General features: G+C 33.7%; 1 protein-coding gene across 7 annotated transcripts in view; it reads left to right on the forward strand.

Moving 5' to 3' along the window:
- The window catches only part of METTL15 (methyltransferase 15, mitochondrial 12S rRNA N4-cytidine), a 324534-nt gene that overhangs the window by 94892 nt on the left and 203831 nt on the right, over positions 1–25811 (forward strand). For all 7 annotated transcript variants that reach the window (XM_069091346.1, XM_069091345.1, XM_069091349.1 and 4 more), the window contains exon 3: positions 17360–17496. In XM_069091346.1, the coding sequence (XP_068947447.1) occupies positions 17360–17496 (137 nt within the window). The remainder of the gene's footprint in view (positions 1–17359; positions 17497–25811) is intronic.

The following is a 25811-nucleotide window of genomic DNA, read 5'->3' on the forward strand; positions in this document are numbered from 1 at the left end:
CATGTATACAAAATCAACAACATTTTATGGGGCATTTGGTCATCTTGAATTGCAGTGTTCCTAATTATTTGCAAAAAGGCCACCATGAAAATAATTGTAGCTTAATCTGTAGCAGAGGATGAAGAGGTAAAGGAAGTCTATACCAAACTCAACAAAACCCTACAAATTAAATCAACATACACATACATGATGATTTGTGTGTTTATATATAAATTGTACATACATACATGCATATGAACACATACTTTGTTTTTGTTTAATGTAAAGGTGAGAATAAACAAGGAAATTGAAATATATAGTTCAGGAGGGAGGAATGGGAGAGGTAAAAGACTTGTGAACTACAGAAAGACTTTATGAATATTTTCTTTGAAAAAAATACTCAGAAAGCCCTAGATATGATGAGTACCAAATAACATCACACAAAAAAAAACACCCCAAGATCGATACGAGCAGGCAGGAAATGATTCATTACTGATGTACGAGTCATTCATGAACCAGCTGTCTGTGTGCATTCATATCACTGACTTATTGGAACAAAGATCAAAATTAATACAAAGCTAGAAGAAAAAATAAAAATCAGAAAAAGATAAGGCATGTAATTAAAATAACTCCATCTTGACCTATTTAAATGAGCTATTGATGTGGAGAAATAAGAGCCTGATTATGAAAGCATATAGAAGCTATAATTTCATGTAGAATTTTGATTGATGTAAATCATTTGCCATAACCGGGAGAGAAATACAGTCTAAAAAGCTCAACAGCCTAAATACAGCCTAAAAAGCAAACAGCCACTTGACTTGGCTTTCAAGTAGAGAGCAATGATAGCCAAGGGCAATGCCATTTCAGAACATTAACTTAATTTTTCAAATATTACAGAGAAAGATCATAAGTAGCATTTTCTTATAAAGAGCACAAAAAACTGTAACAAGAAAAGACACTTTAAAGAAAACTTACCTAGAGAAAAATGTAAGCAAAATAATCCTTGGTATATTAAAAGAAGACACTAGAAAGAGGATAATAAATAAAAGAAGGGAAAGGTCTACAAAACTTTTTACCATTGAGGGCATTGGAGCCATCACATTTCTACTCTTAACACAGTCCTGGATTATTTCTAGAGAGGTAAAAAAGATACACTGAAGAAACAGATGAGAAAAGCAGTCTAACAAGACCAAATATACATTGAATTGGTTTGTGTTGGAAGTGACATAATTTTAAGGGCATGGGAAGTACAAAATATTAAAAAAAAATACCAAAGTGGGGAAAAAATCTTGGACATTATAATTTTTCCAAAAAGGCAAGTGGGAGAAAGTCTGTAACTACCAAGATCTATGCCTGCTTCCTCATCTGTACAAGATTATGTTGAGAATAATCTATATCCATATGTAGGGCTTTCCTGATAAGGGCATTAGGAGGAGCCAGGCTTTCAGAAGAGGTTTTCTGTAGTAAACCATATCTTTACCATTGTGCAGTGCCTTAAAGATAGAGAGAATGCAAGATCCTGCTCTGCTTATTGATTGATGTTAATAAAAAAGCAGTAAAGTCAAATGCTTCCTTAAAACTTTTTATGTAAAAACATGCTTCCCATGCAAGTGTCAGATTTATAGATGATTTCTTGAAATAGATTTTAATTTATCCAGTAACCATCTGATTGTTAATATCAAGACAGGCAAAAATTTCAAGGCATATGTTTACTAAAAAAATGCTCACAATTGTTGTGAAGGATACCTACCTCAGAGAACAAATTGATGTTCTGTTTTATGGATGACATTATATTAATGCAATTCGTTAATTATACTATAATTATTATATAATATATTATATCAATATACTTATATTAATTATATTATGATATTATTAATTATGTTAATCATATAACTAAAAATGATATATAGAGATTCCTAAATGAAATCTGTTCATCACTTTAGTCAGTGTGGCCTTTTTCTAAAGGAAATATTCATTGCATGAACAAGGCCCAGTGTCTAGATGATGATGTCTAAATGATCAACAGATTTCATATGTTTTACTACAAATTACTATGTGAGATAAGTGCTATTTTTATCACTATTTTACAGATGAGACAATTGAGGCAAACAGAAGTTAAGTGACTTCCCCAGGGTCACACAGCTAATAAGTGTCTGAGGCCTGATTTGAACTTAGATCTTCCTGACTTATCTACTAGATGCTCATTCTCATCTGCAGAAGAGATAATTTTTATTTTTCCTTATAGAAGATGTCTTGACATCTCTAAATGTCTATTGCCTCTAAATATCTATTTATGATCCACAATTGAATGGACTTATCTAGACAATACATGGAAGGAATCAGAACCTCAGAATAGGAAAGAACCATTCTTAGTAGCCATGCAGTCAGAACTGTAAAGGATCCCCTCTAAAACAGGCAGTATGAATTTGGAAGTTAAGGGAGACCTGAATTTAAATTCTGCCTTAAGTACTTGGGAAGCAACATGATATAGTGCTTGTGTAGGTACTACACATTTCAACTAAAATTCACTAATCATTTGTTAAGTACCTCTTTGTGTTAGGCACTGGAAACATAAAAACAAAAGCAAAACAGATGTCCTTAAAGAGCTAATATTCTGTTGGGTGAACAATGTGTACAGAGAAAATTATAAATATAAAATATGCATGGACAGTGAGTTCAACCCTGTATTGAACAGAAGTAAAGAAGACTAGATTGTCTTTGGGAAATCACATTGTTCTTTTAATGATTCCAGCCTTCTCCCTGTATCTAATATCAACATCATTCTATTATTACTTTATGGCTACAAGTCATGAAACCTCCAGTCTCCAAAGAACTGAAATTGATTATCACCTGAAGGACAATGAAGAAATATATAGTAGTAGATGGAAGAGTAGGAGGAAATAGAACCAATCTTCCCAACATAGCTCTTCTATAAAGATCTAGAAAATATGCCAGATGAAGTTCTGATTGGGAAATTAAAGAAAAAAACATCTCAGCAAGTTATAGTTCCAACTTAGATCAACAGAGAAACAAAATCTAGGTAGCAATGCCTATGAATAGCATTCTAGCACTTGAGAACTGAGAGAAGACAAAGGCTTTGTATCAGGACAAGAAGAGGTCTTAGTTCCATAAAGGAGGGCCCAAATCTTGGGAAAGATGCAGAAACAGGTGCCAACTGGAAACTCTGTTGTTCTTTACCCAGTTTTGGTTCAGAAATATAAGATGGACTGAGAAGACCTGGGCCTTAGGTCCTCCACTAAGCAAGGAACAAGTTTAGAAGTAAAAATATTAATTGCATGGTTCTGACCCCAGGAGTGGCATGGAATTGAAATACATAAAGGGAAAATTAAATTGAGTTACAGGAGAAAATAGAGAGTAAAACTGAAATAATGGAGTGCCTTGATTTGCCCCTCTCAGACCTAGATAAATCTAACCAAAAAATAAGGATCGAAAGACCTTAATAGAATTTGAGAAAAATTAGATTACTGAATGAGCATAGAAAGCATTAGATATTTTTTCAGGTGTGAATAGCGCTTTTGCAAAAAGTAGGTATTTATTAAGGTCTACAAACCTCACAAATAAGTGCAGAAAAGTAGAATATTAAACATATCTTTTATGAACCACAATGAAATATAAATTATCTAAATATGATTAAAGGGATAGTGAAAAAATGATTTAAAACTAATTTGTGACTAAAGTAATTTAATCCTAAAGAATAAGGGTGTTAGGGTAGCTAGGTGGCACAGTGAATAGAACACTAGCCCTGGAGTCAGGAACATATGAGTTCAAATCTGGCCTCTGTCACTTACTGGCTGTGTGACCCTAGCAAGTCACTTAACCCCATTTTCTCTCCCTACCCTCAACACACACAAAAAGAATAAGGGTGCCAAAGAATAAATCAGAGAAAAAAATGAATAATTTCATTAAAAATAACAATGAGACAATACACCAGAATTTTTATAGTTCAATCAAAGTGGTCCTTAGGAGAAAATTTTTACTTATAAACACTTTTCATCAGTAAAAGTTAAGACTGCACATTAATAAATTGAGCATGCAACTAAAACAAAATTTAAAAAAAAAAACAACTTGAAAACCAAATTAAAATCCTCCCATTAAGCACCAAAATTGAAATCCTGAAAATCAATGAAGACATAAAAAAGTTGAAAATAATAAAACAACAATATTGATTTAATAAATAAAACTAGGAGCTATTTTAGAAGGAAAAAAAAATAAAGTAAAACTATTAACTAACTTATTTTTTAGTAAAGAAAGAAGAAAACCCAATTATTAGTATCAAAAAAAAGATTTAATTCATGACCAATGAAGAAGTGATAAAAAATTATTAGGAACTATTACTCCCAATTATATGCCAGTAAAATTTACAATCTAAATTAAATGGGTCAATATTTCTAACAATATAAAATTCACAGATTAACCGAAGACACAGACTCCTTAAGCAACTCAATGTGAGAAAAAGAAATTGAACAAAGTGCTTCCAAAGTATGTGAGTGATGTGGAGAATATGGTCCAGGACTGGATGGACTTCTAAGTGAATTCTAATTCAAAAAATTCAAAAAAAATTCTTATTCAAAAATTACATAACCTGTTTAAAAAAAAATAACAGAAAATGAAATCCTACTAAATTCTTTCTATGGTATAAATATGATATTGATATCTATACCAGTGAGAGTCAAAACAAAGAAAAGGACAATAACTCTAATGAATTTTATTGAAAAATTAAAAAATAATATTTTTCTCAAGGAGATGATAGAAACATATCAAAAAGATTATATACTTTGACCAGGTTGGATTTACACCAGGAATGCATTGACTGTTTTAATGTTAGAATAATTATAAAAATAATTAACCATATTAATAACAAGAAAAAAATCATGATTATATCAGTGTATGCAGAAAAAGATTTTTACAAGATACATCTTTTCCTTAAAAAACAACAATGACAATACTGGAAAGCATAGGAATAAAGAGATCTTTCCTTAATATGTTAAATGATATATGTCTAAAACTAGTCAGCATCTGTGATTGTGATAAATTAGAGAGCTTTCCAGGGGGAAAGCAAGGATGTCCATTATCACCATTACTATTCAATGTAGTGCTAGAAATGATAGCTCTAGCAATAAGAAAAGAAAAAAAAATGAGGGGACAAGCATAGGCTAAAAAGAAACACAGGAATTGCTTTTCTGTAGAAGATATGATGGTTTATTTTGAAAATCCTAGCAATTCTATTAAAGCTAATTGATTCAGTAAGCAACTTCAGCAAATTTGTTGGATATAAAATAAATCCACATAAATCATAATTTCTGTATATTAGTAACAGAGTCCGTCAGAAAGAGAGAGAGAGAGAGAGAGAGAGAGAGAGAGAGAGAGAGAGAGAGAGAGAGAGAGAGAGACTATATAAAAGTTACAAAAAAATAATTGCAAGGCACCCTTCCAATAAACATAGGCAACTGGTGGTGGGGTGAGATAAGAGTTTAGATCCACCATTAGATACTAATTGTGTGGCCCTGGGCAAATCCCTTGATTTCCCTTTTCTTCAGTTTCCTGAACTATGAAATGGGGATAACAACAGTGCCTATTTCCCAGGGTTGTTGTGAGGGCCAAATGACATAATATTTGTGTAGTGGTTGGCACAATTCCTGGAATAAACTAGGTATTATATAAGTGCTAGCTATCCTCTTCCTTCTCATCCTCATCATTGTTACAATTATTAACTATATGGAGACAGTAATGAAATACTTTATACAAATAAAGGCAGATCTGCATAATTGGAGCAATATTAATTTCTCATGAATAGGCCAAGCCAAAATAATAAAAATGACAATACTAGAATATATGCTATGTCTTGCCTATAAAGATCAACCTATCTGAAGTTGGAGTAGCTCACTTCTAGAGGATTGGCCACTGTTTTCTAAGGCATAGAGTTATGGCATTTTGCATTGTTGGCAATATTATCCATGTGGGTGAAGTCTCTGATGTTAAGGTATTGAATAACCAGGCTCTAATAAGCACATAGTGGGTGCTTTATACAATTTTATTGAATTGGATGTAAACATCAGGGTTTTACTCATCAATTGTTTATTATGTATTTCCAAGTAGAGAACCCTCAGACATTTCAACACAATATGATGGAAATATACCTCATTCTTTTACCCCTCTTCCAAACTTCCCTATTTTTGTCAAGAATACCATTGTTGCATCACACTGCATCTTAGTCAATCTGGGCTCCTTGACTTTCCTGCCTTGTGACATTCTGTCTCTTACCTCCATGCAATGGAGTCTCAACTCCCCTCTCCCTCGTAGAATATAGCTATAGCTCCCTTGAAAGCTAAAGGCCACTGCCTTCACTTACCTTTCCACATAAGCCTTTTCATCATTTGATTGTTTGTGACCTCCCATGAAAATACCCAGAAACCTCATAACTAAAATCCAGTTTCCAAGTTAAAGAAAAAATACTATAAGAATCCAGAAAAAAAGAATTCAGTTACATAGTCAGAATCACATATGATTTAGCAGCCTCAACCAACTTGCATTACAGTATTCTAGAAGGCAAAGAATATAGGTTTATATTCAACAATAACTTTCCCAGCAAGACAATATAATAATAATACAGGGAAAACAATTGACCTTTAATGAAATAGAACACCTATAAATATTCCTAATCAAAAGACCAGTGCTGTTTGGAAATTTTGAAATTCAAACTCAGAAGTTGAGAAACAGAAAAAAAGTAAACACAAATGAAAAAAATGATAAAGGACTAAACAAAGACAAACTGCTTACAGTATGAGAGGATTATTCATGTGTCCCTTCTGAATTGTAAATAGGGGTCATAAGAGTGCAATTAGACCAAGTCTGGGAGTGTTTCTGTTATGTTTTGGTGATCTTAAGAAAAGAATCAAATGAAAAGATAAAAATAAGACAACCTAAAGGAAAAGAAGATTAGGGGGAATTATCTCACATAAACAAGGTAGGCAAGTAGACATCTATACAAACAAACCGGGGGAGATTGGATGAATAGCTGACATTTCTCATCTCATTCTCATCTGAATTGATCAAAAAAAGAGAAGAAATGCACATAGACATACATTGGTAAATAAATTAATTTTATTTTACTCAGGTAAATAGGAAAAAGGGAGAAGGGGCAAGGGAAATAGAGGGAGGGTAGACTAAGGGAAGGATTACTCTTCAGCAAAACAAACTCTAAGTATGTACAAAAATATAACTCTGAGGTGAAAAAGAATGACAGTCTAAGGGGATAGACATAAATTTTGGAAGAGTTGAACAAGTTGTGGTAGATAAATGTGATGGAATACTATTGTGCTATAAGAAATGATGAAGGAGTTGGCTTCAGAGAAACCTGAGAAGACTTGCACGAACTGGTGCAGAACCAGGAGAATGATTAATAGGAATGACAACAATTTGGTAAAGACAAACAATTATGAAAGAGTTAGGAACTCTGGTGAGCATAATGATTTTATTATAATTCCAGAAGACTAGCATGCTACCATCTCACTTTAGAGATGTGGAGATTTTTCTGGACATAGACAATGTGGAAATTTGTTGTTCTTGACATGTTTTTGACATATTGTTTTGCATGTTGATGACAAGGTTTTTTTTTTTTTTCTTTTGTACTCAATTTTGTATGGATGGAGTTAGTGGTTGGGAAGGTGAGAAGGTAGATTTTTGCTGATTGAAAAAAAATTTTTTAAAGTAAAAAAAAAGTTAATCAGGCACTCAGATTTTAGAATAGCTAAAATTATGAGATGTTTATTAAATAAATGTTGAAATCTAATAAATGATCTTTTTCATTTTACTTAAGGATCTTTCAGAAATGCAGCCTTTCATTTAAGTATATACCTATTGAATTTTACCAGAAATGAGTTCAAGGTTGCAAATATGTAAATTAATAGGGAATAAAAGGTTAAACACTTTATTTTATAATAACAGGAATTAGTAATTAGCAAGAAAGTAAAATATGTTCATAGGAGGAAAACTTAAAGTGAAATAAGGGCATATTGTTTCCAAAATGGGAGGAGGACTTACTAATTAAAAATTGTGCACAGATTGGAAATGACTAATCAACATTAGGGAAATAAAAAGGGAAAATCAGTACTAGTGTTGCTCATGTCTAAAAATGGTTCCATGTCCAATTTTAACAATATTTTCTAGCATGTCTCCAGCGATTGTGTTTTAACTACTGGATTGAAAAGAAGTATTTTGTCATCTACTATGTAAAAAATATTTTGTAGCTTAAGATCAGTTTAAATATGTTTGTCATATCTTTATCTGTCTTACTGTAAATAAATAATGGTAGTTGCATAGTATTTGGTTCAAAGTCATAAGTACTTATCAATTACATCTTCAATGTGAAATTTTAGAATTCAGTAATAGCACAGAATCTCAAAGCTGGAAGTGACCTCAAAAGTCAATATAGTCCAAACTGCTATTGAATAGAAATACCCCCAATGCCTTTTTTAAGGGGTCATCATCCAACATTCTTGGAAAGAATTCCAGGGAAGAGTAACCCATTTATTTATTTATTCAAATTTTTTTTTTGGCAAGCAATTGGGGTTAAGTGACTTCCCCAAGGTCACACGGCTATTTTTTGTGTTAAGTATCCGAGGCCGGATCCGAACCCAGGTCCTGCTGACTCCAGGGCCGGTGCTCTATTCACTGTCACCTAGCCGCCCCTAACCCACTGATTTAAAAAAGCAACTTTTATGTACTTATGTACTTTTCTCTGTATTTCTGAGTTTTTCTGTGCACTGAAACAAAATGTGCCTTACTAAAACTTTGACCCCTTAATCCTATTTTGCCCTCCTAGAGCCAATTGGAACAATTCTATTCTCTTTTCATTAGTAGTTCTTAAAATATTTGGAGATAAGTGATCATATCTCTACTCTATATTCTCTTTTATATGCTAGACATCACTTATTTCTTCAACCTACTTTTATATTTCAAGGTTGCTAGTCCCCTCAGCTTCCTAGTCTCCATCCTCTGATATTACAGATAAACATTACAGTTTATCAGTGGTGTGTTCTGACTGCCAAAAGGAACATATTATTCCAGTTTCCATAGTACTGTATTATAGTAGTAGAGTACATAAGCTAAGTTTCTTTACAATTTAATTGATCAAGTCAGTCTATACACATTAAAATGCAAAGCTAGGTAGTGATATTTCAAAAATTATTATAGTTTTCTCAAAATAAATTTATTATTTATTTTTAGCATTCATTTAGAAAAAAAATTGAGTTCCAAATTCTCTCCCTCCCTGTAGTCTTTCCCCAACTCATTGAGAAAGCAAGCAATATGATATCAGTTTTACATGTGAAATCATTCAAAACATATTTCCATATTATTCACATTGCCAAAAAAGCAAGAAAAACAAATTGAAAAATGTATACTTCAATCTGGACTCAGATTTTATTCGTTCTCTCTCTGGAGGTGGGTAGCATTTTTCTTCATGAGTCCTTTGGAATTCTCTTACATCATTGTCTTGATCAGAGTAGCTACATCTTTCACAGTTGATCATCTTTGCAACATTACTAATAATACATACAATATTCTCCTCATTCTGTTCACTTTGTTCAGTATCTGTCCATTTAAGTCTTTCCAGATTTCCTAAAATCACCCTGCTTGCCATTTCTTATGGCACAATAGTATTTCATCACAATCATAATACCACAACTTGCTCATCCATTCCCTGATTGATGAGCATCTCCTCAATTTCCAATTACTTGCTGCCACAAAAAGAGCTGCAATAAATATTTTTGTATATATAAGTCCTTTTCCTTTGATTTTGGGGGGTACATACCTAGTAGTGGTATTGATGGGTCAAAGGCTGTAGTTCTAAATTGTTCTCCAGAATAGTTGGACCAGTTCTCAACTCCACCAGCAGTGCCAATTTTTCCACATCCCCTTCAGCATTTGTGATTTTCCATTTCTACCATGTTTGCTAGTCTGATAGATATGAGGTGGTACCTCAGAGTTGTTTTAATTTACATTTCTTCATTTAGTAGTGATTTAGAGCATTTTTTTTTCATATGACTGTTGAAAAAAATTTGCTTTGATTTCTTCTTCTGGAAATTGTTTATTCATATGCATTGACCATTTATTAACTAAGTAATGTTATAAATTTGACTCGGTATTAATATATTTGAGAAATGAGGCTTTTATTAGAGAAACTTGATGTAAAATTTCCCCCCAATTTTTTGCTTTCCTCCCAATATTAAGTGCATTAATTTTGTTTGTGAAAACCTTTTTAATTTAACATAATCAGAATTATCTATTTTACTTCTTATGATCCTCTCTCATGTTTGGTCATAAATTCTTACCTTATTCATTGATTTGACAGGTAAAATTTTCCATCATCTTCTAAGTTGTTATATCACCCTTTATATCTAAATCTTGTACTCATTTTGATTTTTTCTTGGTATACAGTATAAGATAGTGGTTTGTATCTACTTTCTTGCAAACTGCTCTCTAGTTTCCCCAGCAATTTTTGTCAAATGTTGAGTTCTTACCCCCAAAGTTTGTATCTTTATATTTATCAAACACTAGATTACTGTGGTCATTTACTATTATGGTCATTACTCTAAATCATTTATTATGTACCTAACCTATTCCATTCATCTACCACTCTATTTCTTAACCAATATCAATTGTTTTGATTTGAAATCTGGTTCTATTAGGTCACTTTTCTTAACATTTTTTTCCCCATTGATTCCCTTGGTAATCTCAGACTTTCATTATTCCAGATGAATTTTGTTACTATTTTTTCTTGCTCCACAAAATAATTCTTTGGTAGTTTGATTTATATGGCACTGAATAAGTAGATTAACTTAGGAAAATTGTCATTTTTCTTATATTGACTCAGTCTTCCCATGAGCAATTAATATTTTCCCTGTTGTTATAATCATCTTATTTTTGGTTGTTTTTGTTATTAATATGATCAATTATACTGATAGTTTTCCTAATGTTAAGCCAGTCTTGCATTCCTGGTATAAATCCCTGCACCCCTATGATATATTGCTGTAATCTCCTTGCTAGTATTTTATTTAAAATTTTTACATTAATATTCATTGGGGAAATTGGTCTATAGTTTTCTTTCTCTGGTTTTGTTCTTCTTGGTTTAGGTATCAAAACCATATTTATGTCATAAAAGGAATTTCATAGGAATCCTTTACCTATTTTTCTAAATAGTTTATATGGTGTTAGAATTAATTTTTATTCATATGTTTGGTAGCATTCACTTGTAGAATTCACTTTGCTAGAATTCTTCTGGTCCTGGGGATTTTTTTTTTTTTAGTGAGCTCATTCTGGCTTTTTCCATCTTTCTTTCTTTCTTTCTTTCTTTCTTTCTTTCTTTCTTTCTTTCTTTCTTTCTTTCTTTCTTTCTTTCTTTCTTTCTTTCTTTCTTTCTTTCTTTCTTTCTTCCTTCCTTCCTTCCTTCCTTCCTTCCTTCCTTCCTTCCTTCCTTCCTTCCTTCCTTCCTTTCTTCCTTCCTTCCTTCTTTTGCTTTTTGGAGATGGGGGGAGGCAGGGCAATTGGGGTTAAGTGACTTGCCCAAGGTCACACAGCTACCGTGTTTCCCCGATAATAAGACCTATCCCGAAAATAAGCCCTCCCCTTACTGTGTAAGATTCCTCTAAAATAAACCCTCCCCCAAAAAATAAGCCCTATCGAGATTGCTACTGTAGTGAAGGTGATCCCCTGCGCTACACGCTACATTACGGTACCCTCTGTATGCACCGTTCCCCCCTCCCCCCGTGAAACGCACGCGGTGCTCCGAGCTGCATCCAATCAGAGCTGCAGCAGTGAGCGCTGTCATCCTGTTCTTCCCCAGTGATTTGCTTATTGAATAAAGGTACATTTTTTTGTTCACATTTACCTGTTTATTAAAATTGCTGTCAATGTTCATTAAAATAAGCCCTCCCCTGAAAATAAGCCCTCTGGTGTTTTTCTGTCCAAAATAATAATAAGACAGTGTCTTATTATCGGGGAAACACGGTAGTAAGTGTTAAATGTCTGAAGCCAGATTTGAACTCAGGTCCTCCTGACTCCAGGGCTAGTGCTCTATTCACTGCACTATCTAGCCTCCCCTCCATTTCTTTTTCTAAGACAGGGTTACTTAAATATTCTATTTCCTTTTCTATAGTCTGGGCAATTTATATTTTTGTAATTATTCGCCCATTTCAATTAAACTGTTTGATCTCTTGGCATGTAATTGGGCAAAATAGCTCCTAATAATTGCTTTAATTTCACCTTCATTGGTGGTTTATTCACCCTTTTCAGTTTTGATAATGGTAATTTGGTTTTCATGTTACTTTTTAAAAAAATCAAATTAACTAATAGTTTATATATTTTATTGATTTTTTTTTCTTTCATAAAACCAGCTCCTTGTTTTATCTGTTTAATTTTTGTTTACTTTCAATTTTATTAATCTCTTCTTTGATTTTCAGGAGTTCCAGTTTGGTGTTTAATTGGGAATTTTTAATTTTTTCTATTTTTTAAATTCCAATTCCAACTCATTGATATTTTCTTTCTCTTTTTTATTGATGTAAGCATTTAAAGATATAAAATTTCACCTAAGTATTGTTTTGACTGCACTCCACAAATTTTGTTTTTATGTCCCATTTTTGCATTATCTTTAATGAAATATTGACTTCCTATGATTTATTCTTTGATCCAATCATTCTTTAGAATTAAATCATTTAGTTTCCAATTAATTTTTAATCTATGCTTCCAAAGACCTTTACCCAATATAACTTTTTATTGTATTATGATCTGAAAAGGGTAAATTTTATATTTCTGCTTTTCTGAATGTTTTGAGATTTTATACGTGATCAATTTTTGTGAAGGTGCCATGTACAGCTGATAAAAATGTATACTTCTTCCTATTCCTATTCAGTTTTCTTCAGCACTCTATCATATCTAGCTTTTCAAAACCTATAGTCACTTCCTTAACTCCTTTCTTATTTGTTTTATGATTAGGTATATCTAGTTCTGAGAAGGTAAAGTTGAGGTCCCCTACTAGTAACTATAATAGTTTTAAGTATCAACTTACTGTATGTACCTAGCTGAACATTATTGGAACAACTGAAGGTTGGTGACCCTGACCCTTTCCCTCTCTCTGGCTCCAACTTTTCCTTTTGTCTCTGTCATAAGATTCCTCTAGGGGAATATAGTCTAGTATTATAGCAAGAGACTAAACTGAAAGTCAAAAGAACATGATTAGGAGGCCCAAATTTGAGACAAATTTAGGGTATTGCCTTATATAATTCACTTTTCCCCTCTGAGCCTCCATTCCTTTATCAGCAGAAATAAAAGTATTGGACCAGATTGTCAGTAAGATTTCTTCTAGTTATAATACTCTGCATCTACTATATGGCAATGTATTACATGAGAAGTAGGGCAGTATAGGCACAATGGCATGAGACTTGGAGTTGGAACCTATGAGTTTAAGTCTTGGTTTTGTCACTGACTCATTTCATTACCCGTCAGCAAATCATTCCATCTTTCTTAGGACTCTTTCTAATCATAAAAATGAGGAGGTTGTAAGAGATGATCTCTGAGAAGATTTCCATTCTTAAACAGTTTTTTTATGATACAGTGATTTTATGATAAGCAGGCATAACTTCTGTCAAAACTCAGAAGAATAGGTATAATCATTTTATTGTAGTTATAAAACCATAAGTATAAAATGTCATTTATGTAACTATATATGAATATGTATGTAAAATCACAAAAAATCATATTAAATTTAAGAAATGGGGAAAAAAGAAAAAAACAATATCTTGAATATAAAGCTAAGGGACCCTTAGTGGAAGAAATACCAGTTTTTCACTTGAAATGTAGAAAAAACTTGAATAGTGAATAAAATACTTTGCTGTTGAAATCGTAAGATATTATAATTAATTTCAACTCAATGTTCCAAAAAGATTCGTTCATCAAGAAGGACATACCTATCATTAGGAATAAGTTAACATATAATATTTAGTCAAATTAATGAAATTATGTAGGTTCACTTAGTAGCTGAGTATCTTTGTTATAGAATGTCTTACACAAACACATCACTCAGTAGTGATTATAAGTTAATGACACAGACCTTGAAATACACACCTTTGTATATCCAAAATGAATGCTGTGCCTGAAAGAGCATAAGAATTGAATTCTCATCATAGATTTAGAGCTGAAAAGGACTTTAGAGGTCATCTAGGCCAAACTTCTTATATGACGTATGAGAGCAAGAAAAACAGCATGAGTTGCTTAAGGTCACACAGGTATGGGATAGGTAATAGAATTGGAATTTAAATCCAGGCACTCTGGGTTCTTTCCATTGCACTGTATTGCCTACCTGTTCAACTTGAGATGCTATTGCATTGATGCTTCTGTATCTTAGAACAAGATTTGATGATGATTGTGGTTAATCTTCATGAGTTACCTTCAGAGCTTCTGTCCCCTTCCTTTGAATAACCTCAGTGGCTACAGGTATTTAACATTGGAGGGTCTATTTTATGGTGATCCAAAAGTCATTTGGATTTATGATTGGTAAAAATAACTAGTAATGACAATGGCTTTCTTATGTACTTACACACCACCTGACTTCAAAGGCCACTGTCAAAAGTTTCCAACATCGTTTGAACATTGCACTCATTACTAACATTACTGCATATATTTTTATGATGACCATTTTGAAGAGGACCATTCTTATGAGATTCTGGTGTAGAATAGAAGCTTCTTGAGGGAAGGAACAGTTTTGTGTTTGTCTTTGTCTCTCTGCCACTTACTACAGTTCCTGAACTCGGGTTGGTACAAAATGTTTGTTGAAATTAATTGTCAAATTCCTTCTTGGTCACCATTTGGCTATATAGTATTTTAGATAACTGGATGGAGGTTTTCCTATCCTCTATTGCCATCCACATCCTAGTTTCCCTTTTGCAACCTGGATGTCATTGTTAAATGTGAAGAACAAACTAAACAAGGATTGAAAATGGAGATGAATTTCTTCTCTGGATAATCCCAGAACTTGGGTGGTGGTCTCCCCCTTGCATCTGATAAATGCTCCTCTCCTCTTTAGGACTGATGTGTTACACTTTACTTGCAATGCTAGATATTTTTTCCCCTCTGTAAATTTACTTGATTATCAGTACATCTCCAAGGATGTAATCATGATATAATAAAAATAATCATGTAAATTGTAATCTATCTCTTATTTCCCCAGAAAAATCTTAATGAAAATTTTTATATTGATTAGGATTGCTCTGACTTGGGAGATATAACAAGCAGTCTCAGGGAAATGTATTCTTTTTTTAATGTGTGCCTTGTTTAAATCCAGTGATTAAGTTTAGAGTTGGTATTCAAAAGAAAATAGTTTTCTAGCATTGCCCAGGGTAAATGTTTCCTTAGTTTAACTAAGCACTTTGTGGTCTTAAAAATGAAGAGGGGAAAGAAATTTAACAGAGATTTTAATATTCCAGTTCAAGAAATGACTGTACAAATTAGAAAGGAAATTCTTAGGTGCTAATGCTGCTGTAGGATTTAAAGAACCATGGAATGTCCAGATAACTCTATGGAAATTTTCTTACCCATTAATAGGGTCAGAAATAAGAATGGGCCTCCCACAGTCCCTTGTATTACTTGTTGCATATCTTGTTAACATTGACACTTTATAGTATTTACACCAACACTCACTCCTTTCCTCAATCTTACTCTTTCCTCATGTCAACCTTTTTCAGGAGGAAATGATATATAGGGAAGGGTTTTCCTCCTCTCTTCTCTCCATCTAGGGCACTTGGATGGGATCAAATTGCCAAAAGCATGTGCAGAATGTGGTCTGTGCTGACAGTTTACCTGCAAGGAAAATTACTAGCCTGATTGCTGTCTACTTTCTTCCCTTTGGTGGAGAAGGTTGGCATTGAGAATTGTTAAAGGATAAAACCATATTTGCTGCTGTGCTTTCATTTATGCAGAAGAAAATATGACATTACGTAATGAATAAATGCCTTTGTATACTTTTAAAGGGGTTTGTTACATTTACTATTCTGTATTATTTTTATTTTTTTGTGGGGAAGAGTAAAGCCCTTCATTTTTGAGGAGAAGATACACCAAGAATATTTCAGATGTTCTAATAGGAAGCATTTTTTCTTGTAGCATATATAGACTCCACATTACTTTAGACATCCCAATGTTAATGATTACCTAAGAAGTCTATAGGGAGTTTTTTGTCTCTCTAACAAATCATTCACATGTAGGATCTGAGCTGTAAGGAACCTCAGAGGTCATCTAGTATACCCTTCCACACCTATCTCATTTTACATTTGAGAAAATCAAGGCTCTAGATGGTGACTTGCCCTAGGTTACCCAGGAAGCAAGTGTAATTTAATTCACCATCCAACTCTGACCTACCATAGGAGGTACTGTGGTGGTATGCAATGAACAGTGACCTTAGGGTACACTAAAGGACTTGGAATTAAGGGATCCCAGTTCAAGTCCCTGTTTTCTCATTTACTGCCTTTATGGCCTTGGCCAAATCATTCTCTGGGCCTTTGTTTCCTTATCTATAAAATGGGGCATTTGGAATGGATAACTTCTAAGGTCTCTTTCAACTTCAGAACTCTGATTCTTTTTCTTAACACATTGCATTATACCTAGTAAATGCTTATAAGAACAAGCTTAATGCTTGTTGAATTGTCGACTTTGCAGTTTGGGCAATAAAAAATAGACAAAGGCTCAATATCTTAATTGTCTTACCAGTTTAAGTTCATACTAGGTCAATAGGATTTTCTTGATTATTTGTTTTATACTTTCCTTTATTTAAAAAAAATTAGGGAGAAGTTGGATGAGTCTGGAATATGGAGTTATTTTCATGTTCTTGAATATTTTTCTCATTTGTATGCAACATTTTTGAACATTAGGATAAAATGGCCCACACAGAAAGCTGTTCACAAACAGTGGGAGTATGGGTTCTGATCCCCAGTTTTTCTACTTACTGCCTCAGCCAGTCACTTAAGTCTCAATTTCCTCATCTACAAAACTGAATGCACAGGACTCGACCACTTCTTCTGATCTCTTCTGGGTTTAAATTCTGGCATCCTACAGAGACAGGAGAAAAGATGAATATCCTCATAAAACAAATAATTTGAGCCCAATCTATATTAGGCAGTTGTCTAAAACTGAGCCAGAATTCACATACAACAAATTAGACTCTAGTTATATAACTTCATTAGTATTTATTACTTTTATTGGGGAAAAATCATTATGCATATTTAGAAACTGGCAAGCTACTTTTAAGAGAAACCAATGAAGATTTAAAATTCATGTTTAAATAGTTTGTTTTTGCTTTTTTTATATTCACTAGAATATTCTTGATATGACATTTGGTTCAGGAGGCCACTCAAGAGCCATTCTACAGAAAGAAGTGGATGTTACCTTATATGTTCTAGACAGAGATCCAACAGCTTATGCCATAGCTCAACAGCTTTCAGAATTGTATCCGTAAGTATTGTGCTCTTTGTTTTTTTGTAGCTTAAGTACTTAAATTCTTCTGAAATCCTCTGGTTTGTTTTCTATTATCCTGCATAATAGCAACAACTTTGCTCATCTTCTTATTAAATACTCTCTTTGTTTTCCCCACAGTAATTAATGCAATTACCTGCAATATTTGTACCACTTATATGATGTTTGCTATATTGTATTTTCCCTCTTACTGTCATCACAGATGCACAAATACAATAACTGGTTCTGGCCACAAAATCAAAGAAACACACATTTATTTATTTATTTATTTATTGAAAATTAAATTAATTAATTTATTTTTAGTTTTCAACATTCATTTCCACAAGATTTTGAATGACAATTTTTTCTCCCCATCTTTCTCCTGCCCCCACCCCAAAATAGCAAGCCTACTGAATATCCTTTCCCCCAATCTGTTCTCATATCCTCTCCCATCACCCCTCTCCCCCTAACTTTCTAGTAGGGAAAGATGGGTTTCTGTACCTCAGTACCTGTATATCTTATTTACCAGTTGCATGTAAAAAAACAAATTTTAAAACATTTGCTTTTTAAACTTTTAGTTCCAGATTTTCCCCCTTCTTCCCTCCTCACCCACTCCCACTAGGAAGATAAGCAATTCAGTATAGGTTGTACATGTGTAGTTACCCAAATCATTTCCATAGTAGTTATATTGTGAAAGACTATATTTCCCTCCATCCTATCCCAGCCCCCACTTAATCTATTTTCTCCTTTTACCCTGTCCCTTTTCAAAAGTGTTTGCATCTAACTACCGTCTCCCCCAATCTGCCCTCCCTTCTGTCATCTCTTCTCTTATCCCCTACTCCCCTATTTTCCTGTAGGATAAGATGCCCAATTGAGACACACACATATAAATAGTACATGAAAAGCAATTTGGCAAATGAATTTATCTCTTAAAAAAAGAAAGTGAGAACATTAATGGTTTCAGATTCCAGGAACGTGCTAAAACTCCATACTATTTACTGGGGAAAAACAAGCACGAAAAAATACACATAAATTCACAAGACTGTGTTTCTCCTATATATGCTTCAGAGTAATATCACTGCACATCATTGTTTTTTTCCTGACATTCAGACTGACTTTCTGCTAAATAACTTAAATCAAGTCCATCTTAGTAGTACATGTTGAAGTTGTGGAAAATGATGCCCTTGATAAAAATGAAATGATAACATTTTCCTTTGGAAAAAATGTTGATGGGGAGCAGATTAAATCAAATTAAAAGTTATTTAAAAGGCATTGGCACAGAATAAAAAAAAGACTTAAGGAGGAAATTATGCTTGTCTCTGGATATTTAAAGGGCTGGTTGTTATGCATAAAAGATGGCAACCTTTTTCTGTGGAGTAGAACTAGAACATACAGGTAGAAATTACATGGAAACTAAATAGAAGGAAAGACTTTATTAAAAGATGGAGCTGCTGAACAATGGAATGAACTACTTTGTAAAATAGTGTTTTGTTCTCATTATGGGAAATGCCAAGCTGGATTAATACATGTTAGGTATATTCTAGAACTAGAGTGGTTTGGAATTTTACTAAATGATGAACTCTAAATTTCCTTCTAGATGTCAGCTATATGATTAAAGGAGACATGTAATGAACGGTTGTTGAATCAGCAAATCATTTTTTTGTATCAGGAATTACACTGATGCAAATTCTAGGCTCAAACAGGGGACTTTAGATGTCTGAAGTTTATGTCTAAACTTTTACCTAGGCATTTGAAGTTGTGGTTGTAGTTGCTATTATTTATAAATAAATTTAAACAATTCATTCTTTCTGGAATTCTTCTTATTAACCTAGTATGCTAACCTTTCCATTTTCAAGAATATTTTGTGATTTTTTTAAAGGTTTATTTTAAAAAAGCAATTAAAATGTTTCTCTCTTTGCAATGTTCCAAAATCTCTCACTTCATAGATTTTTCCCAGCCATTTTTTTTTTTTTGCTTTTTGGAGGGCAGTTACAGTTAAGTGACTTGCCCAAGGTCACACGGGGCTAGTTTTTGTGTGTGTGTGTTAAGTGCCTGAGGTCGGATTTGAACTCAGGTACTTCTGACTCTAGGGCTGGTGCTCTATTCACTGCACCACCTCGCCTCCCCATCCCAGCCATTTTCATAGTTATTTGTGGAAACAATGAAATGCATCCTGTCTCTCATTCATTTGATTACTATTTCCCAGTTCTTTTTGATCCATCTTATCTTTTGTTCTTACCACTCTTAGGGCTTGAACCTCACAGAACCTGGGCTTCATTAGAACTGGAAGGGACATTAGAAAGTCTTACAACATAGTCTATAACCTTCTCTCTTCCCTCTCCTCCCCCTGCCTCTTATTTTGTAAGTGAGGAAAACCAGGCCCAAGAGTTTAAGTACTTTATATAAAGTCACCTGCCTTATTAGTGGAAAGTCTAGTTTTCTAGATTGATATCATTTCCTTTATATCATGATGTCTTCTCAATCAATAAAACTATATTGAGCCATTTGTTTTCTGCTGGATTAGATGATATCTTCCCATCTTACAGTTAATTCAGCATTTCCATTTCACTTTGGGTTTATTGTCAGAGAACTCAGCTTCTTCACACTTTTTTTTTTAAATCAATTGGGGTTAAGTAACTTCCTCAAGGTTACAGGGCCAGGTGTTTCTGGGTGGGTGCTAAGTGTCTGAGCCCAGATTCGATCCCATCTCATCCAGACTCTGGGGCCGGTGCTCTTACTAGCTGTGCTACCTGGCCACCCTTTCTTCACACTTTTAATCAACAATCATTGTATATCACTGTTGCCAAAAAAATAATCTCATGGTGACTAAATCTTTGGCAGCCATTCCTTCCTCATTCATATAGACCTGTCGTGTAACAATAGATCACAGTTTGTGACAAGATGCATATTTAAAGCCCTTCTAGCTTGACATGACCTACCAGAGACTTGAATTGGCCCTGACTTTAATGTTTCCTTCAATCCAAGGATTGATATTTTAGTAGAGGTTCTTGTAATTATTTTATCAAAGAAGTGATGTGAAATCCTTTGAGAAAATGTCACATGATCTTTTGAAGTTTGTTTTTTTTAATGGTACTTATAATTTTCTTCTAAAAGGTAATGTTTTGGGTTTTCATAGAGAATCATAAACCAACCATGTTAACAAAAACTCAGTAATTTATAAATTTAAACTCATGCTTGATGTTGTAGGCAAGAACATATCAAATCAGATGTTGTCAGAAACCCACATACCCACTGTCCTTTGGGGACAAGAGGAAACAAAATATAAATTAGAACAGTAGGGAGTTAGGTTGGTTTTTAATAATGAAGGAGAAAATATCAAATTGCTTGCCTTCTCAATGAGAGAAGAGAAAGAGAGAGTGAGAGAATTTGGAACTCACAATTTGAAAGGAAAAAATGTTAAAATAGTTTTTACATGTAATTGGGAAAAATAAAATATTTAATTTAAAAATAATGAAAGAGAAAGAATTGAATTAAAATTCTGCATAAGCAAAAATGTATTAATAGAGCTTTGAGACTTGTATAGCCCTACACACACATACACATACATACACACAAAATACATAATACATAATGGCATATGTGCAAGGGGCATATATAAAATTTAAGTGTGTACCATGCATTTGCTTCTAATTTTCCTGTGTCTTTTTGGGTTGTTATCTGTAGTGTAGTATATTCCTTACTTGTTTTTTACTTAATTTATCAGATCTGCCCTTAAAAGGTCTTGTTTCTTTTTTTGCCTTATCTGTTACATACCCCAATTCACTGACCTAGGTCCTCTAAAAGTAAAGTATACACACAGTGAGGAAGAAAAAAATTAGGAATGATGAGGATTGTAAAAACTTTATATTTACTGAGGGTCCAAAAGCCACAGCTTAGAAAAGTATGCTTTTTATTTATATAGGTGACATAAGGATTTCTTTTAAGTTTCCATCAGAAAATGTTAATTCCTCTTATCCTATTCTTTATGATTCATCCTGAAGTGGAAATATTCCCTGATTTTGGAAAGCAAAGCAGTTCCTCCTAGACTGGAAGAACTTCTACCATAGTCCTGATGAGTTCCTTTGTGTCTTTGTGTGATGTTATTTTTGTTGTTGTTTAATCATGTCTGACTCTTTGTGATCCCTCTGGGATTTTCTTGGCAAAAATACTAGAATAGTTTGCCTTTTCCTTTTCTAGATCATTTTAAAGATGATAAAACTGAGGCCAATAGGGTTAAGTGACTTGCCCAGGGTCACACAGCTAGTATGTTTCTGAGGCTGGATTTGAACTCTGGTCTTCCTGACTACAGGCTTAGGACTCTATCCACTCTGCTACCCAGCCCCATGTGAGGACAAACTTGATAATTTCTGGTTTCTTTATCAGTTCCTGGTTTCTTCTCTTAGGTTATTCATTAGATAAGATGATGTATTTTTTTTGTACCACCTACCCTCAGAAACCATCTCATTCTGTTCTAGAGGATCTGTGATCTGCTTTAGGGAGGACAGGGGAGGGTCCATACTGACTCGTTACAGATCCTTGTGGTAGTAAAGTAAGTGTTTTATTGCAGAACATCTAATTTAATCTCTATTTTAACAGCACTGAATGCAGGTAAGTGCTTTTTGGTTATACTCAGTTTAAGTATTTCCTGTTTCAACAACTCTGTTTTGGAGAGAGATATGATACTTTTACTACCCAAAGTTAAAAGGTGGTGTGCCCATAAATCTTTGTATATTGTATATTCGTACCACTCATGTATTTTGCTTCCTCCTTCCCACTTCCCCCATTATTCAAGGAAATATGTGATTTTTTTCATCTGTCTGCCTTATTTCTCTCTGGAGAAACTGTTTTAAATTGTGTCTAAAGCTTTGCTAGCAATAGTCAAAGAGGCATGAATAACCATATTTCCTGTAAGTGGAGTTCTAATTCTCAAAGAAGTGATAGCAATACCTAGCTGCTCTGATAAGAACTTCAGGAATTTTACTTGCTGGGGAAACACACTTCCCTTTTCAACAGCTTGCTTCCAAATTTACCTTTAGCATAGCTGGGGGACAGGAAAGGAAAACAATTTATCCTAGTAATTCCCTAATACTCTTCTACCACCTTTTATTATGAAATTATCTGCTAAAAGTGTACATGTGTATGTATGTGTGTGTGTAGGGTAGTATTGAGAGAATATATCAAACATTTCTTCTTACTCACAAATCAGATTTCCTGGTAAATATTCACACAGTTTTTCCCTGTGATATACACAGCTACTGTAAATTTCATTAGCCATTGGGGGGTCATTTCTGCTATGTGACATTAAAGTAGATGAATTTCTTTAACTATATATATATCCAACTTTTTTTTAAAAAAGAGACAAATTAGACACAACTAACCTGGGTTATTTTAACTATTGATAATTTTCTTTTACCTTTTTGCATCATGAAAAAAAATGATATTATCAGGGTTTTTTTTCCATTTGAATACTGTTAAATGCCACCTGAACCAAATAGCTATCAGACATTATTTAACTTGAGAAGGGAAACAAGTTAAATTGCTGGTATATTGTTCATTTTGTTCCTTTTCTAGGGAAGAATTTTCTCCTCACCATCCTGTTGAAAGGTACCAAATTTAGAAAGCAATAGTATTAATATGCTAAATTTGGAAAGCAATAGTTTTAATATATCTATTTTGATGAGATTTCTTTTGTAGAACTCTTTGGACATGTTTTCATTCTTTTTGATTCATAAGGTAAATTGGAACTCATGCCTGTGCAATTTAAGAGGATTTTAAAAATCAGCCTGTAAGAATCCCGTTTTTCCCAGGTATTGGTGCTCTGACTAGCCATTACAAAGTAGGAAATAAATTGACCCAAATTCCTGCCACATACTAAGGTCTAGAATGTAGACTAAACTCTTTGAGAAGAAAAACAATAATGTCAGTGAAAACTAATTCCTGTTCTACTCTTTTGATTACAGGCTCTAAGTTCTCTAGAGTTTTAGAAATCACCAAAGGCAATATTTTCTTACTCTAGATTTTTGCCATTAGCCCGAGGATGAATGCATCATAATCAATCAGCAAGACTTTATTAAAAACATATCATATATGCCCAGGTTTGTGCTAGATATTCTAAGAGAGAAAAAAGACTGGCACATAGTAATATAAAAGAAATATAAGATATGGTTCTTGGTCTTAAAGAATTTACAATCTAAATAGGGAGACAAGTCTATAAAACATAAAACAAAATTAATGTATTCAATTGTGTGGTACTGACTAGAACAGCAGTAGAACTTCACAGATGGGAAGATCAGTGTGGGTTGGAGTTAGCAAGGCATAAAAATCTCTATCTGGCCCATGCACTGCATTTCTGGGATTTTCAGATAAACTTAGTAATGCCCTAATGTCCACATTTCTGATGAGCCTTTTCTTAGCCAGAAATTCTGAATTTGAGATAGTAAGTGATATGGGTTTTCCTGTTCTTGAAGATACATACTAGGAAATAGAATCACAAAGAAACAGCTTGCCAGACTAAGTCATGCCAGACTAAGTACTTTTCTTTTTCCTTTTGAAAGGGTTACTAGATTAGTAAAACAGGAAAATGCCCTAAATATAATATGCCCAGATTTTAACAAAGCATTTAACAGAGCCTCACTTATTATTCTTGTGAAAATGATAGTGATGTGTATGCTAGCTCATAGCTTAGTTGGGGGATTTAGAACTTGTTGATTGACATGCCAAAGAATCATCATTAATGGCCATTGTTAACCAGGATAGAGGTATCTGGGAGAAAATGTTAGGGATCTATGCTTTTTAACATTTTTACCAAGAGTTGGATTAAAGGTATTATATGACTGCAAGCTTAATATAAGTTCAACTTAGAAACTAAAAAAGTAAAATTATGCCACATTGAGAGAAAGTGTTCAGAATAAAACAGATCTTCTTGAAGTTTTTCCCTGGTCAGAAGATATGTGGAGTATTGTATTTAGTTGTGCGATTTTAGGAGGATATTGATAAATTGACATTCATCAGAGGGAGGTGATTAAGATAGTGAAGGATTTCAAACTCATGCTATAGGAGGATTGGCGAAAAGCACCGGGGCTGTTTAACCTGAAGATGACTTGGAGTTGAGGAATGATAATCTTTAAATATTTATAAGAGTTGCCATGTGGAAAAAAGGGTTAGACTTGTGCTTGTCCCCAAAGATCAGAATCAGAAACAATGAATATAAGTAGGGAACTGATTTAAATTTATAAGATTGAGACCCATTCCCTCATTGTTAAGTGGTTAAAGAATATTAATAGTTTTTACTATTAATAGAAAATAGTTTTCAGCAGAAGAAACCCAAGCTATAAATGGACACATCTTTATTTATTTATTTATTTATTTTTGCTTCTTTTTTTTTTTTTTGAGGGGGGAAGGCAGGGCAATGGGGGTTAAGTGACTTGGCCAAGGTCACTCGGCTAGTAAGTCTTAAGTGTCTGAGGACAAATTTGAACTCAGGTCCTCCTGACTCCAGGGCCATTGTGCCACCTAGCTGCCCATATCAATAGCCATATTAAAAAAATGTTCTAAATCATTAACAGAGAAATGCATATTAAAACAGTTCTGGCATTTCATTTCACACTCCTCACATTGGCAGGGTTGACAAAAAAAAAGGAGAATGACAAATGCTGGAGGGGTTGTAGACAAACAGGTACCTTCATACAATGATAATGACTCTGTGAGTTGACATGTTCTGGAAAACATTTGGGAATATGCCCCTCAAAAATCTATTAAGCTTTGGATGCCCTTAGACTCACTACTTACAGTCAGAAATGGCATTGCTAAATACATATCCCAAAGAAAAGAAGGAGGGAAAGAGGAAAGGGACCAAGATGTACAAAGATATTTGTGTCACTTCTTTTTGTGGTAGCAAAAAATTGGAGATTGAAAGAGGTGTCCATTGATTGGAGATTGACTGAACAAGTAATGGTGTATGAATGTGAGGGGATACTGTTGTAATGTAGCAAATGATGAAAGGGATAATTTCAGAGAAACCTAGAAGGAATTGTATGACCTGATGCAGAATGAAGTGAGCTTCTAGAACCCAGGAGAACAATTTATATAATAACAAAATTATAGTAAATACAGTTTTGAGTACTTGGGAACTCTGATCAACACAATGACCAAATACAATTCCAGAGGATGCATGGTGAAACATACTGCCCACTTCCTCCTTGATACGTGATGGACTTAGTGTATAGATTGAAAGATGGATTTTTTTGGAAATGGAATTTTTGTTGCTTGCTTATATGTGTTTGGGACAGTTCCCCCCCCTTTTTTCTTGCTTTTTT

This window comes from Petaurus breviceps, unplaced genomic scaffold (genome assembly GCF_028583685.1).
Source record: "Petaurus breviceps papuanus isolate PSGF00001 unplaced genomic scaffold, PetGlider_PUasm1.0 188, whole genome shotgun sequence".
NCBI classification, from domain to species: domain Eukaryota; kingdom Metazoa; phylum Chordata; class Mammalia; order Diprotodontia; family Petauridae; genus Petaurus; species Petaurus breviceps.